At 40.9% G+C, this 14,963-nt stretch overlaps 1 protein-coding gene across 4 annotated transcripts in view; it reads left to right on the top strand.

Annotated features, from left to right (window-relative positions):
• Positions 1–14,963, top strand: part of LOC107705239 (zinc finger homeobox protein 4-like) — an 81,231-nt gene that overhangs the window by 30,853 nt on the left and 35,415 nt on the right. For all 4 annotated transcript variants that reach the window (XM_016508442.1, XM_016508444.1, XM_016508441.1 and 1 more), the window contains exon 4: positions 7,619–7,850. In XM_016508442.1, the coding sequence (XP_016363928.1) occupies positions 7,619–7,850 (232 nt within the window). The remainder of the gene's footprint in view (positions 1–7,618; positions 7,851–14,963) is intronic.

Here is a 14,963-nt window from a genome sequence, read left to right as displayed (position 1 = left end):
AAAAAAAGAATGAATAGAGCATATATAGGCTACAACAAGGTTTAATCTGGCCGCAGAGGAACACAACTGGGTTGCCTGATATATAGAGACGTAATCCCCAAAACAGAGCTTCACACTTGCGCAATACGGAAATATCTGCTAAATGTCTTTATTTGTTTTTGTCAACCTGGCAACCATTTGCACGCGTTCTCTCTCCACTGTGGATAAACGCGCTTGCTTTCTGAAAACACCAGTTAGCTTGCAGTTTAACGATCTCCTCTTCAATATTCTATTCTCAGAAAAGTGTAATTCATCAAGTGTTCATTTATGAGAGAGACAGAGAGAGAGAGAGAGAGAGGCTATGTATCTATGAATTACCACCGTTTTGCCACGTTTCTCTATTAACAGTGAAGCTGAGGCTTTAATTCCTGTAGAAACAATGATTGCGGGCCAGCGCTAAAAAGTTTGTCTAAACGCAAAAAAGAATGTCTGTGCGCGCGCGCAGAGTGATCTGACTAAACGTGTGTGCGTGAGGTACAGTGAAGACAGCGCATTAGTTTAGAACTCTTCTAATTTTTTTTTTTTAAACGTAGAGAATGTGTTGATTTGTGAAATTATAGCCTACCAGCAATGTTAACCCTCTAAGCGCCAAAGTCGCGAAATTGCGACAAGACGTCATACTTAATCAAATAGACTGTAGTTCCTAATATGGTGTAATATCTAATTTGTATTCCCTACCACTAGATGGCAGACATGTAGTACTTCGATTCTAGACCAAAATTACGTCACCTTCAGCCTTGAGCGTGTGTGCGTTAGATACAGTGAAGACAGCGTGTTAGTTTAGAACTCTTCTAATTTTTTTTTTTTAATCGTAGAGAGTGTGTTAATTTGTGCAATGATAACCTACCAGCAATGTAAATTATTTTTTTTATATATTAGAATGAGTACATTACAATATAAATTTATTAGAACGAGTACATTATTATTTATGGGCTTAAAAACAAGATGCAAACAATCAGAATATTGTACCTGGTGGGGAGTGCACAATGTAAACATGAAACATATGCAGTTACCTATATTGTACTGTGGTACAGTTCTGGAGGCCCTTCATAATGCAGAGGTCAACTGCCTGTTCTGCCAATAGTTAGCAACGGCCCTATGGTATGCAGTGTTTAATAAACAGCTGTTTTACTAAATTCTTCTGAGGTGAAATTCAGTGCAGTCCCGTATCGTGATACGTATCGTATCGTGGCCTCTGTATCGTGATACGTATCGTATCGTGACTTTACTGGGGATACACACAGCCCTAGTATTTAGTCAGTCTCTAGTGAGACATGTCACAAAAGTCTTACTCAAAATAAAGTTATGCGACTTGGACCAGGTTTTGACTAGTGGTTAAACGGATCGTAGTTGATCTGTGATCCGTACGGACCAAGCCCCACGGTTCGGCACGCATGTGATCCGCGGATTAATTGCAACATTTAACCATAATAGAGTATAAGTTTATTCTTGCTGATCCGAAAAATGATCCGATTCGTGGGTCAAAAACCGTAATGTGATCCGAACCGTGAGATCTGTGATCCGTTGAACCACTAGTTTTGACTCAGCTAATTGAGAAGCCGATTTTAGGCTTACTATTATGCCCAATTGTAGAAAAGCACTTTTTTTTTTACGTGATAGTGTGGCATGGAGATGATGGTGGAGCCTCTGGTCTTTTTCACCTTCTGATGGAGACAGGCAAAGCTTTTAAGGGTAATGGTAAGGTCAGTGGATTTAATGGGAGAGAAGTGTCCAGGCGACAGATTTTAAATCACCATAATATAAATACACCTCCATTTTCATAGGGAGTTTGCTTTCTTTTAAGGCAATTTGAGGAGCAGACGAACACTCGTGCCTGTCTTAGCAGTGGGAAGGATTAGAGGAGTGAAGATTAAGGACTAGTTCTTAATCTTCCATATCAACTACAGAGGTGAGAGGTGATATGCAAATGGAATTTTCCATTGCTCCTGCTTCATGTTTAAGTCCAGTGATTCTATTATATAGACAAGAGGTTCATTTATCTGGCTACCAATCAGCAACAACAGGATGTCATCACCAGAGTCTCTGGATTTGTTTCAGAAACCTACCTAGACAGCATTCTTGAACATTATAAATGTGTAGTCCTATCTACAGAGGCAGCTCACTATGTTGAAAATCTTTGAAATATGAGCATTATGACTTTCGTTTTTGTGTATTCAAGGTGCCAGTTAACCCACATTGTTCTTCTGCATCAGGACCTCCGTTTGACCCTCGACAGAGTTTGAAAGTCCAGTGAACCAGTGGGAAGAGCATGTGATTTAGGAATACTGTTGCATGAACCCTGTAGTGTCTTAAAGTTTTTCGTTCATTTCCTTCTGTCAAAGGAACATTATTGTAGGCCTAATGATATATGCCAGATCAACAACATCAGCACCACATGGAAATATTTCTCTTCATGCGTCCTTCTTCATCTGTTTACCGTTCAGCAAGAAACGTATGAAGCCGTGGCATGATTGGTTCCCAAAGCCCTGCGCGCTGTTTGCTTTAATAGTGAGCCGACAGGAATTGGCACTTACAGCGATCAATGAAATATTGCGTCGCGGATCAATCCACATATTAAAATGCTGGTAAAACACACACAGTCAGACTTTGACATGATTAATACGAATGTAAATGTACATGAGAAGAAAAACAATATTTCCAAAGAAACACACAGAAGTTCTTTTAAGACTTTCCGCAAACCGGCTGTCAATTCGCAGATTTATGTGTTTTTGGTGGATTTCTGTTTGGACCACGCTTGGCTGGCCAACATTTACATGAACTGTTCCAAAGTAATGGCACAGACTGCATTGACTTATTGAAGGCCTGATTGCGAACTGCAGTAGTCACAGTACATTGTAGCTTCACAGAACCAGTGTCCTTGGGAAAATGGGGCGTATTTCGCCCTGTCCGGTCCGAGCGCGATTACAGTAAATGAAAGGCTGTGGACGGATGCTACAGCAGTTGTGGGTTTAGTCATTTTGGAGGGACCCCGGGGTGTGTCCCGCTCTCTTTACTGCGTCTCCACAAGCCACCTCAGACGAGAGTGTGCTGCTGAAAGACACATTGTGCTAATTCACTTATTTAACTTGGCATCCATTTGCAAGGATGATTATTATTATTATATGACCTAAGCAGCTAACCATACAGCCATGCGCTGGCGGAATGTCCTAAGCCATAATTACATATGATGAACCAGACGGATTCGGAGGAAAAAAATAAATAGGGGAGGTAATTTGGGGCTCTTTGATGCATTCCTTGGGATTTGTTGAAGTAGGGGAGAGGGAAAGTAGAAAAGAGATGGTTTTTCGCTCTTGTTTTGTGCCTGTAGCGGAAAAGACGGTGGCCTTGTGCGCAATCTCTGAATGGAATGTAGGGGGCATACCTCTCGCAGAAGAATTTCGCTCAGGTTGCCAACTCCTGCGGTACCCATGATATAACATTACATTTATGTCTCCGGGCTGAATAGCGGTTACTGGTAACATGTGTTTGGACGGTGTCAGCATTGATGGAATCGTATACCTGGCCAGTCTCCAAGTAAGGCTGGAATGTGTTTAAAATGCTTTGAGGAACAAAACAAGCCTTTGTTTATTTTCTTTTTTTTTCGCTCGGGGTCCGGAAACCAGTTCCTCTTCGAAAGCATACAAACAAGAATTGAAAAAAAAAAATGCGCTGATGGATTTATTAAAAAATGCTCAAAAACCATTATTATTTTAAGCATATTTTCTTTTTGTTGGATTTTTTCCTTCACTAATGACCTAAAAATAAAAACGTTTTAATGCACTAATTTGTTTTAGTTTAGGAACAAAATTTTTTTAACCCTTCATTTCTTTTTCTTTTTTTTTCTTTTCTTGTCTGAAGGAGTCTTGTCATCCAAGTAGAACGGAGCGAATAAACATCCAGTCTCAAACAACCCTTATCCATATTCTGAATGCCACTAATGAGTCTGTTTTGTCACTGCAGGCAGTACAAATGAAACCAGTCTCCCACTGCCAACAGCAGACGGGCAGAGGGGAAGGCAACGAGAAGTGTTTTGTAATCATTGAAGTCAGCATAAATAAATAAGTCTCGTCAGGTTAGGGAAAAAACACGCTCCCTGGGAATTGGGGCCTAGTTTGACAGGTGATGGGGAGTCCCTGGTGCTTTGATTTGCATTGTTTTGGCAGCACGGTATGATGGCGTCTTTGCTTTAGAGTCGCCCAGCTCATGCTTGATTAGGTCCTGAGAGCCCAGAGAGAGTAAGAGGTGGGTGATCCTCCTCAGACCCCAGTGCCAGGGATCCTGTTCGGCTGGATGTGCTCTTTGGCATGCCGAGGGGCACCCCGGAACGATAAGTTAGCTAAAATGATTGGACCCCGTGGGGTTTTCGACTCTTGGTTGTTTGCCAAATGCTAATCTAGAACAATTACCCATCAAAGGCGAGAGCGCGCCGCTATATTGTCATAGATAGCCTCTTCGCCACCCACAACAACAGCACTTGGAGCAGTTTCAGAGATTTTCTTAGCGCTTGACAGAACCACCGTGCAATTTATCCTACAGCTTTCTGCTAAACCAAGTCGAGGTGAGAGAAACCAAAGTCTTATTCTTTTTATTTATTTATTTTAGAAATAAATAGTCCTTCTTTTCTTTGCTAGCAGCATCCTGACTTTTCGGTGGGCAGAATCTGCTACGGGATGCCACAAACATTTTGAACTTTGCAGGTAGTATATAACGGCTTTGTGAGTCTGGCAGTACTAAAAATGGTAAGCTTAAACCTCATAAATCAGAAACCCCAGGCTCAAGTCTCTGAACAGCTTGCACCGGTGCCACAGGGGTCTATAAAAGAAGGAAGAAAAATACTCTTATTTCAATATAGGTCTAAAGCAAACAAAGCAGGAATGCTGATAGGGAATAAATTAATATTTTCTAGAGTTACGCACTCTTACGGCCTTTAAACGTTAGGCATGTCTGTTTGCATTGTATTTTATTAGGACCATAAAAATGGATACTCGGCTGCGATTGTGATTTCAGAATAATTTAAGATGTGCGATCAGCCTCGTTCACATGCAACACAAATCTATTTCATATTAGTATGAAAATATTAGTAATAGAAGCTGCTAAAAGGGGCTACAACTCAGGATAAGATGCACATAAATGCAATATGAGGATATGAATGCGACAATAGCTAGCCAATAGCCCTTGAGCAAATGCTTGTTTATTAGCGATAGTTATTCATCCTAATGAGGTTTAGTCATCATGCAGAGAAAACAAATTATATTGCTGTTTTTCCCAGAAACCATCTTGTCTAAATGAAACATCGTGTCTTTTGTTTCACTAACCGTATGACTACCTAAGATTAATTTATGATGCAGAGGTTCCATAGACATCTGGTTCTAAATGAGGAATTAGATTGATTTCATTTTGTTTTTTGGGAAAGGTTGAGCACATTCTCCTCTTAATTTCCACACAGAAGAGGCCTAAACCGGTACATGTCCTAAAGTCGCAGGACCCTTCGAGAGGTTTATGTGCCAGTTAAGCCGGGTTCGAGTCTGTTTACAGGGAGGCAGTTCATACAAGTAGCCCTGCATGTCTTCGAAGGGCTTCCCTTTGGAAAGAAACAAAGATAGCTGTAATTAATGACCCTGAATCTGTGCCAAAAAGGCTTTCCTCTGACAACTTCAACTTCATTAAAGCTTAAGACGTTTCAATGGCCACAGAGAGCCCCTTACGGAGCACAGCCTTGCAGACTCGTGAGAAAATTCTGCCGAGTTTATGAAAGAAAAGATGTGTGCTACAACTGGTGCCATGACTCTAATCCCTGATAGTCCAAGAATCCGTTTTGTCAAAAGGGTTTTCTTTTAGCCGGCTCACACCTGCAGGCACGCCGGTACTTCCTTCAGGCTCGTAGAGGGCCGGTTTTGTGTTTTAGCGGAAGATCAGATAATGGAGGCCTCACTCGGCCTTTTGTTTTTACGCATTGTTCATTAGTCTGGGAGTACTGTAGGCACACTTGATATGCTTGGCTTGCCTGGGGAATGGGGAGGGAGGAGGGACTGTTTGCAGGACTGGGGGCTTTGTATGTGTGTTAGGTGGAGGGCAGGCCTACTATGGCCTTGCATGGTGCACTGCTGCACAATTTTAATGCAAAACTTTAGCCCAAATTAAAGTGCATAATTGTCAGGCAGGGCTGAATGCAGAAGCCCTGCTGTTTGAAACACATTAGAGCTGAATAGAACAATACGCAAAGCTGGACAGTTCGGATTTCGCCTACAAAGCACTGTTTTAAATACTTTCTCTCTCCTTCTGTGTCTAGCCTCCGCTTGGAGTCTCTTGTCAGAATTAACAAGCTTAGGAAGCCCCACCAGCTCAGTGTGTGTGCGTGCGTGCTTGTCCCTAAAAAGACCAATCCAGTTTGGGTTTTGTTAGAAGCAGAGGGGGAAGGAGGCAGTTCACCTTATTCGTACCAGTTGACCCACTGGAAGCCAGAACGCCAAGAGAAATAAAGCGTTTAGGTGCAGTTTAATAGCTGTAAATAGTGGCGGAATTAGCATGAGAAAGTAGCCAGGATTTCCTCTTAATCTTTACACTTAATCTTAACACTTTTGTGTGTGTGCATATTAAAGCTTATTTAAAAAAGTTAATTTAAAAAAAAAAAATTATGGATTAATAGAATTTAGCAAATTTTTGTCATTTAAATTTTAAAAGTTTTTAAAATGTTAGAATCTGCCTTCAAAACATTAACGACATGGTGGCAGTAAAACCACTGTGCGATTCTCACACACACATACAGTGGGGCATGAGTAACAGGGGTCTTTGTGTCAGTGGAGAAGAGAGAGAGAGGCCACGCGGGGGTTTAGCTTCCACTCTCGTCCGCTAATGCACCACAGGCCTTCAAACGCCTCCCTATACACACACAAAGCAGCATGTGAATATTTAGACTACATAAACCTGAACTTGCGTGTGTGTGTGTTTAAACTGTTTCAAAGCCCTCCGAAAGGCCTTTATGAGCAGGATGGAAGCCGAGGTGCCTCTCTCCTACCGAATGAAGCCGCAGACCTTTGGTAGTTTTATGGCCAGGGCCTGGTAGATTTGTTTTCTTATCTTTATCGCTGCACAGATAGTAAATTACCCCCACCAGATCCCATCTTCTTTCATCCCCTTATCCCTTTCTAAAGTTGCACAGTCCAGACTTAAAGTTAAGCTGGACTTTTTGTCGCGGTAAATTACTCGTATGTCCCGGATTACGCGATGCCAGGTGGAGACGTGTTGGCTCGTCTTTCCCTCTGCACCTCGCTCGCTCTCCCTCGTCTGTCTTTCCTCATCGGGCAGCCCCTCTAAAGCACTCGGCTTTGACAATCTCTCTTTGTTATCAGTATTTATGTTTGGGACAAAGCTGGAAGGAATGCATTTCATGTCGGGAGATTATTATGGGGGAAAGGAAGTATCTGTTTCATGTAGGTGCTGTCTCAGCCTGTGAAACAAATGATGGCTGTAATTTCATGTGAAGCGTATAGCCCCTAATGACTTTTTCCCCTTCTCTCTCTCTCTCTCTCTCTCTCTCCCTCTCTTTCCATCTGTGCTCGCACCTCCTCCCCTCCTGCAGCACTTGCAAAAACAAGAGAGTGCATGTAACTCGGAGTCCTGCTACTACTACTGCGCGTTGTGCGACTACTCCAGCCGAGCCAAGCTGAACCTGCTGCAGCATCTCCGGTCGGTCAAGCACCAGCAGAGCGAAGGCCTCCACAAGCTGCAGCTGCACCAGCAGGGCCTTCCTCCCGACGAAGACAACCTCGCTGATATTTTCTTCGTCAAGGACTGCCCTCCGAACGAATCTGGTGAGTGCACCATTTTGCCCACTCCCATAGCGCATACCTCCTCCCTCAAACCCAAACCTGGAGCACCTCTTCTCCAGATGTAAAACATGCCAGCTGCCTAATCTCCCTAAAATGAACATGTTGTTCCCATTACGGACCGTCTATTTATATCAGTACCACACTCGGCCCCGTACGCAGTGACATCTTTAGCAGGCATGCAGAAGGTTATGAAACTCTACCTTAGGAGGATCTCACAGTGAAATTCTTCCCCCTGGAGTGAGCTTTAATTTCCTTTCTCATGACCAAAGCAATTTGGCTTTCATTTAAAAGTTTTGGAGCTGCCAGAAGCTAATAAGTGTAACAGGACTGAAAAACATTCAGAGACACACCAAAAAAAAAAAAAAAAGATTAATAGTTTTATTTGAGCGGGACCTGTAATTTAAAACATAAGAGTGAATCAGGGTCCAATGTATAATAATGCCCACATTAATGCCGCACGACCAAATGAACGCTTAACTTGTTTTTGCTTTGCCTGACCTGGCCGAGGGAAACAACTAACACGTTTTCAATGGCATTCCAAAGCTGAATTAATCTCTGTTCCCCAAAGTGTCCTGTTTATATATGAACTCCAGAACCAGATGGGATTAAATGGAGAACCATATGTGAAACTTCAGCTCCAAATCTACCCATATTGGAAATAAACGAGTGTGTTTTACATTTGGCATTAATTATATCTGGATCAAAGGTGCTTCAGAGTCGGGGTGCACCAAAGGACCAGTTAGATAAATCATTATTTTGCTTTTAGAAAGACAACCTGCACACACACACACAGCCTCACTTCTCTAACTTTCTGTCTTTGCATGTGAATATATTGATGTTAACATTATTTGTGCTTAAAGTACCAGAAAAACATTTGTATCCCACGGACTGCTTTATTTTTGGATCGCCGCTAGTAAACACCATATCATGTTTATTTCTTTACAGCATATTCAAATTCAAAGGCTATTCCCAAGTCTCACCTTTCCCTCCTAGCGTTTCCAGCTATAGCTCATGGCTTTTATATTTACCCCAGTCCTTCAGAACAGCGCTAATGTGTATAAACTAACAGACTCATTCAGAATTTATGCTTGCCGTTTAACGACCGTAGTTTTTTTTTCCACTTGTACGAACGTCAGACCAAGCAGACAAGGTGGGCGGATTGCAGACAGAGTACATTACGGAAAAGATAAACCCTTTGTCGTTGTTTTTTGGTGCTCTAGGCGGACTCTAGAGCAGCTAATGTTTTGATTATACACAACTACGCTTGTTTCAGTTAAAGAGTAACTAGCTTTAATAGGTTCGAGCCTAAAGCGCAAGCGTGTAACGTGTAGGGAGAGTTAGAGGTTTTTTTTTTTTTTTTTTTACAGCTCCAGATCTTAGTAGGAGAGAGATTATTCAGGTAGTTTAACCCCGTAATCCTAATGTTTGAAGTGCTTTCAAACAGGCCGAACACTGGCGAGGTTAAGGAAATGGATCGCTGGCACCAGATAAATCGCAACTTATTTTTGTTAATTGTTCCAACTGGCAAGTGTAAGCGGTAAATAAATAAATAAAAAGTTATCCAAATGCCAGCGCAGGAGGGAGGGGAGGATAAATTGGCAGGGCCAGGGGGTGTCTGCCCTCCCCGTGACACAGTGCCCACTGCATTCTCAGGACCGGGCCGGGTGCCTGCATGTATGTGATGGTAATAATTTGTGTCTCTGCTCCAGAGAAAAGGTCCTGGAGTAAGCAACATTTCAGCCCTCGCTGAATTACAGCTCTATGTTAAAGAGGGCCGGTAGGTTTTCGTGGGTATAACTCCTTAGTTTAGCATTTTCTGGTCATTAGTCAGTTTCATGAAGAGAGGGAGAGAAGAAAAAAAAAAGATTTATTTAACTGCTGACCTGTATCTTTCTTTTAAAAGCAGCTCCGTGGAAACTCGCCAAATAATTATAAAACCATTTGGGAATAAAGGTTAGAATGCCATTGACTTCATGTACATGTGAATGGATTTTGTTAAACAATTTTGATGCCATTTTTAAGACGTAATTAAGGGGAGATTTTGTGGCGCTTACGGTGGTTAAATAAAGGAGAAATGCATTAGTGCCAAAAGCCACACTCAGCAAACTACAGCCATGCCGTAGCACGAGGGCCATATATCCGACTGCTTATTGTTTAATTAGACTACAAAAGAATGCCGAAAAGGGTTTGCGCTGCAGAAATTCACCAGCGTTGTTTTTGTTGATAAACGCAAAGCATTAAAACATGGTCTTGCACACAGTTTAGACTTGCGTTGCGTACGTCAGGGAGACAAGTCGTATATTCTGGTTTTAGTGGCACGATTGCTGCGGTGCGTAATAATGAATCCGACCTCTACGGGCCCAACGTGCTAAATTAGCCAAACGAGACCAAGTATGGCAGATCTCTCGCAGTGCACTAACAGTAAAATACCCTCCTAAAGAGACTATATGAGCCCATCCTCCCTGAGAATCAGACTGCCAAGTCTCCCAGGGCGACTGTAATTCCCTGCGCTCGGGACCCAGAAGGCTCATCATTTACACAAGGTAAACATCATGAAGCTGAGAATTTGGAAAGGCAGTGGGGTTGTGTGGTTAAGCATGTTTTTGAAGTGGCGCCCCTCATTTGTAAATCACAGTGTGGTGTATATGTGGCCCCTGCAAACTCATATTTTACACAGATGTGCGATACGTAAGAACGTGCAAAATGCGACAGGGTTTTGTTTATTAGCTTCTAAATGATATTTACATAGCTGATTTCCATTCTGGAATAACTACTGCTTAGAATTTTCTCATAAAGCTAAATCGATAGCTTAAGTAAGGCTATTTGTATTAATATTTTATCTATTGTATGACTCTTTTGCATTATATTTGCGTTATATTTAACACATTCATTTTTGTGATAAAAAGGTTAAATAACAGCAACAATGTCTTTGTGTGTGTGCGCATGTGTGTGTGTTCGCATGTATTTTAGCCCTTAAAGAAAGACAAAAGAAGAAAGCACTATAATTGCGTGCGTGTGGAGTGGGACCTATTTCTCTGCCTTGTAGCTTGGCCTGTAAAATGCCTGATGGGCTTGTTGATGCATAAAGGGCTTTTTTGCATCCTTGGGTTGCTTCTCCATTTTTGTCGTGGCTCTCGGAGAGGAGATGGGATCTTATGGAGGTAATTATTTCTGAGAGTCTCCCCTGCCACACTGACCCCCCTCCTTCCATGTGTATTAAAACTAGGCAAGAAGAGGAGACCTTTGTCTGGCAGGGGCTTAAACAAAAGGCCTAGCTGACTTTGGAGATGAACACGTCTTTAAATGCTGCTGTCGGATGGGAGCTGAGAGAGCCCCGCATGTCCCACTCTTTTGTTTCTTCTGAGTGATAATGCTTCAGGAGGTTTGCAACCAGGGCCAAATTACCACCAATGCAGTGAGAACCATTTTCATGGCAGCTGTAGGCCAACAACATGCACTAATGGACATGCTCTCTGTCTCTTTCTGATATAGATTGGCGTAAAAAAAGAGAGAAAGAAAGACGCGTTTTGTTTTAGCCTGACGCACGCAAGCGTGTATATGAAGAGGACTGCGTGCTTTGTTCGGTTACCCTCTGAATGCGATCCTCAAAGCTGCTCTTTGTTTTTCCCTGTGACCGCATTCTCATCCGCCTGCATTTCAGCCCCATGACAAGATATTTTAACGGTTTTTTTCTACTTTGAGGGCACACAAGCAATTATAACAGTTACTTTTCAAGATCGCATCCCTAGACAGTGTTTCCAGGGTTTGTGGCCATAATTTGTAGCCATTACATAAACTAAAATGGGAAAGCAGTGAAGTGAAAGATATGACATACAGCCAAATCGGTCTCATCATTCTGTTAGCCATGGGTGATGTACTAATGCAAGGCCATCCATTTTCCCTTTGATTCCTTACACAAAGCAGGAGGCGCAGAGGCGGCCACATTCCACTGTGATTAGACGGAGACGGGCCAGGCTGCAGGCACACAAGCCTGCTGTGTTTTTTCACTCAACTGCTATCGTACCTGAGGAAAGTTTTATAAAAAACAAATTCCCAAAAAGATAGAACAACAGCAGATCAGTGAGATTATCAGTATTGTTTGTAAAATTACCACGTTTTTGGTGCAAAAATAATTTCTACAGTAAGAAGTGCCATCGCAATGATTGCAAAGGAATGCTTTTTCACAGAAAATAGGCCATCCCTCGTGAAACACGATCTTCACCAAGAGAGGCTTTTTGTTGATGGACATAAATTGTCTCAGGAGATCCATAGCCCGACCCCGAGTTTATATTGCTGTATCATTAAATGGAGACAATACTCGATGCTCGAATCATTTTTTTTTTCATGTCATAATAAGTCAGTTATGCGTATGTGTGTTATTATTTTTGCAAAGAGCAGTGATTTTACCAGAAATGCTCAAAACCATTTTTCAGATGGCAGGCACTCAAGATTGAGTCATTTCTGAATAATTCCGTCCAATGCTATCATAATTATTCTGCGGTTTCTGCGAGCAGAAAGTCCAAAATTATTTTCGAAAATAGCCAGTTAGTGCTTTTCAAAAGACATGTTTTAGAACCAGCGTCCCCGGTTGTTTTTCTTTCAACGAGATCCTCCTTCAGAAAGGAGTGATTCAAAAGCTAAATTGTTACCTCATGTTTTCACAGGCTGTTGTGGCCACTGACAGTTAAAATTAGCAGAAATTGCAATGATTATTCGCATTAACATACCTGACTTTAAACCATTACGCTTATTTAAAGTCCGAGGGACGTGTTCTTTGCATACTAATGTATTATTTCACACCATAGGGAAACTATGACTTTTTTATTTATCACACTTTTTTATTTATTTCGTTAGTGGCCGTGACAGGTAGTAAACATCCAGGAATGTGATACCTTTCGAAAGCATGACAGTTTCGATTTACATACGCTTGAAAAAGTAGGCCCTCTTTTGTTCATGCCGAACAATGCTAATAAGCCTCGCATAGTGAGCAGACGACTAAAGGGGCTGTGTTTTAGTGAATGTACAGTACACATGACCACTAAAGGTGTTAGCTGACAGCCTATAGAGACTTGATCTGGTCTTAATTCAAACAGGGAGAGGAAAATTGCTCTGCGGCTTCCTCATTGTGTGGTGACTCCACTGACACTAACCATAGGAGATAGTACAATGCTCTCTGTCACAGGGCATTAGGGGAAACAAGGCATTGTCAAAGCTTGGAGGACGTCACAAAGACAGGCAGCATAGAGCTCTGATAAAGCAGCAATTAACTAATTGCCTCAAGCAGTACAACAGCAGACTAGTATTATTATTAATGTGTGATAATACGGATGGATCTCTCACACGCGGATACTTCCACTGGGTTACACTTGTGATGAGACTGCAATAGTGTGACGTGTGTGGCTGCGCATCCAACACCCTTGTCATTAGCTATCATCTCCGAAAGAGCGCTGGGCCCTGAATCCCTTCACTTCTGATTAGACGGCAGGCCATTGATGACTGAGGCGTCCAGGTGTCAGGGTAAAGTTAGTGACCCCGTCCTCCCCACTGCATCTTGCCTGCAAGTAATTAGTCCTGACTCCAACCATCACCCCTCCAACCATCAGCCCTCTGTTTCTCTCACTCTCTCCTCCCCCCTCCATCGCTTGCTGTCTCTCTGACCTTGCATCCTTTCTCTCATTCATTCAAGGTAAAATTATGTGTGTAAAAAATGACAGTACACACATTAATTTTGTCTATGTATATTATAATCAGTATGTCCTATCTATCTATCTATCTATCTATCTATCTATCTATCTATCTATCTGTAATTGCTGTCAAACGATTAATCGCATTCAAAATAAAAGTTTTTGTTTACATAATATGTGTGTGTACTGTGTATATTTCTTATGTATATATAAATACACACACGCATATATATATATATATATATGTATATATTTAAGAAAAATATGTTATGTTTATATATTAAATATATTTATAAATAATATAAATTATATGAGTATACATATATGCATGTAAATACATATAAATATTTTCAAAATATATACATGCATGTGTGTGTATTTATATATACATAATAAATATACACAGTACGCACACATATATTATGTAAACAAAAACTTTTATTTTGGATGTGATTAATCGCGATTAATCATTTGACACCACTAATATATGTGTGTGTGTGTGTGTGTGTGTGTTTAGATGTATATATTCATGAAGTCAATAAGATTTTTTTTTACCGTATTTGAAAAGTCTCACCAAGGTTGCATTTAAAACATTTAGTAATATTTTTAAAATATTTTTACAATTTAAAAAAACTTTCTATTGTAATATATTTTAAAATTACATGTATTCCTGTGATGGCAAAGCTGGATTTTCAGCAGCCATTACTCCAGTCTTTAGTGACACATGATTCTTCAGAAATCATTCCAATATGCTGATTTGGTGCTTAATAAACTTTTTTTTTGTATCACTAGGTTTCCATCCAAGGATTTTTTACGAAAAAATATTTAGCGCTTCAAAATTTTTACCAATATAGCTGATGGAAATGCCATTTATCGATCAAATTTCTCATGTATCGAAATTATCTTTTTACGTTTAACTTTAACGCATAATTTCTATATCGATAGTTCACGTCGCAAAAAAAATTGTTTGCAAAAGGGGCTTTAACGCAAATAAATGTGGTGTCACATGGCAGAATTAGCCTATAGGCAGCGTCCGTGTTCATGGTGTTGCTCACGTTAAAGCACCCTTTCCCATTAAATCATATTCATATTATTAAATTGCAGTGATATTACTATGCCAAGCACATTTAGTTTTTTACGTGGATATTGGAATGCGAACTACAACATTTTTTACAAAATAATTAGTTTTGGCTTGTTAGTAGCTTCTTATATTTTTTTGTTCTTGTTTTGTTCTGAGTTCTGTTCTACCGTTAAATTTAAAGTATTTGTTGTGGATTGAGGGGAACTAAATTAGCATGGTTTTCAATGTTTGGCTGACTGTATTTTATTATGACAATGAACAGGCTGCGTTGTCCAGTTAGTAATGCTTAACTGCGTGAGTGAGGGGCTGGCACGATCACTTTTTTTTTTT

The sequence above is a fragment of the Sinocyclocheilus rhinocerous genome, unplaced genomic scaffold (assembly GCF_001515625.1).
Source record: "Sinocyclocheilus rhinocerous isolate Xijiao unplaced genomic scaffold, SAMN03320098_v1.1 scaffold594, whole genome shotgun sequence".
Lineage (NCBI taxonomy): Eukaryota > Metazoa > Chordata > Actinopteri > Cypriniformes > Cyprinidae > Sinocyclocheilus > Sinocyclocheilus rhinocerous.
This window is presented reverse-complemented; position numbering and strand designations above follow the sequence as displayed.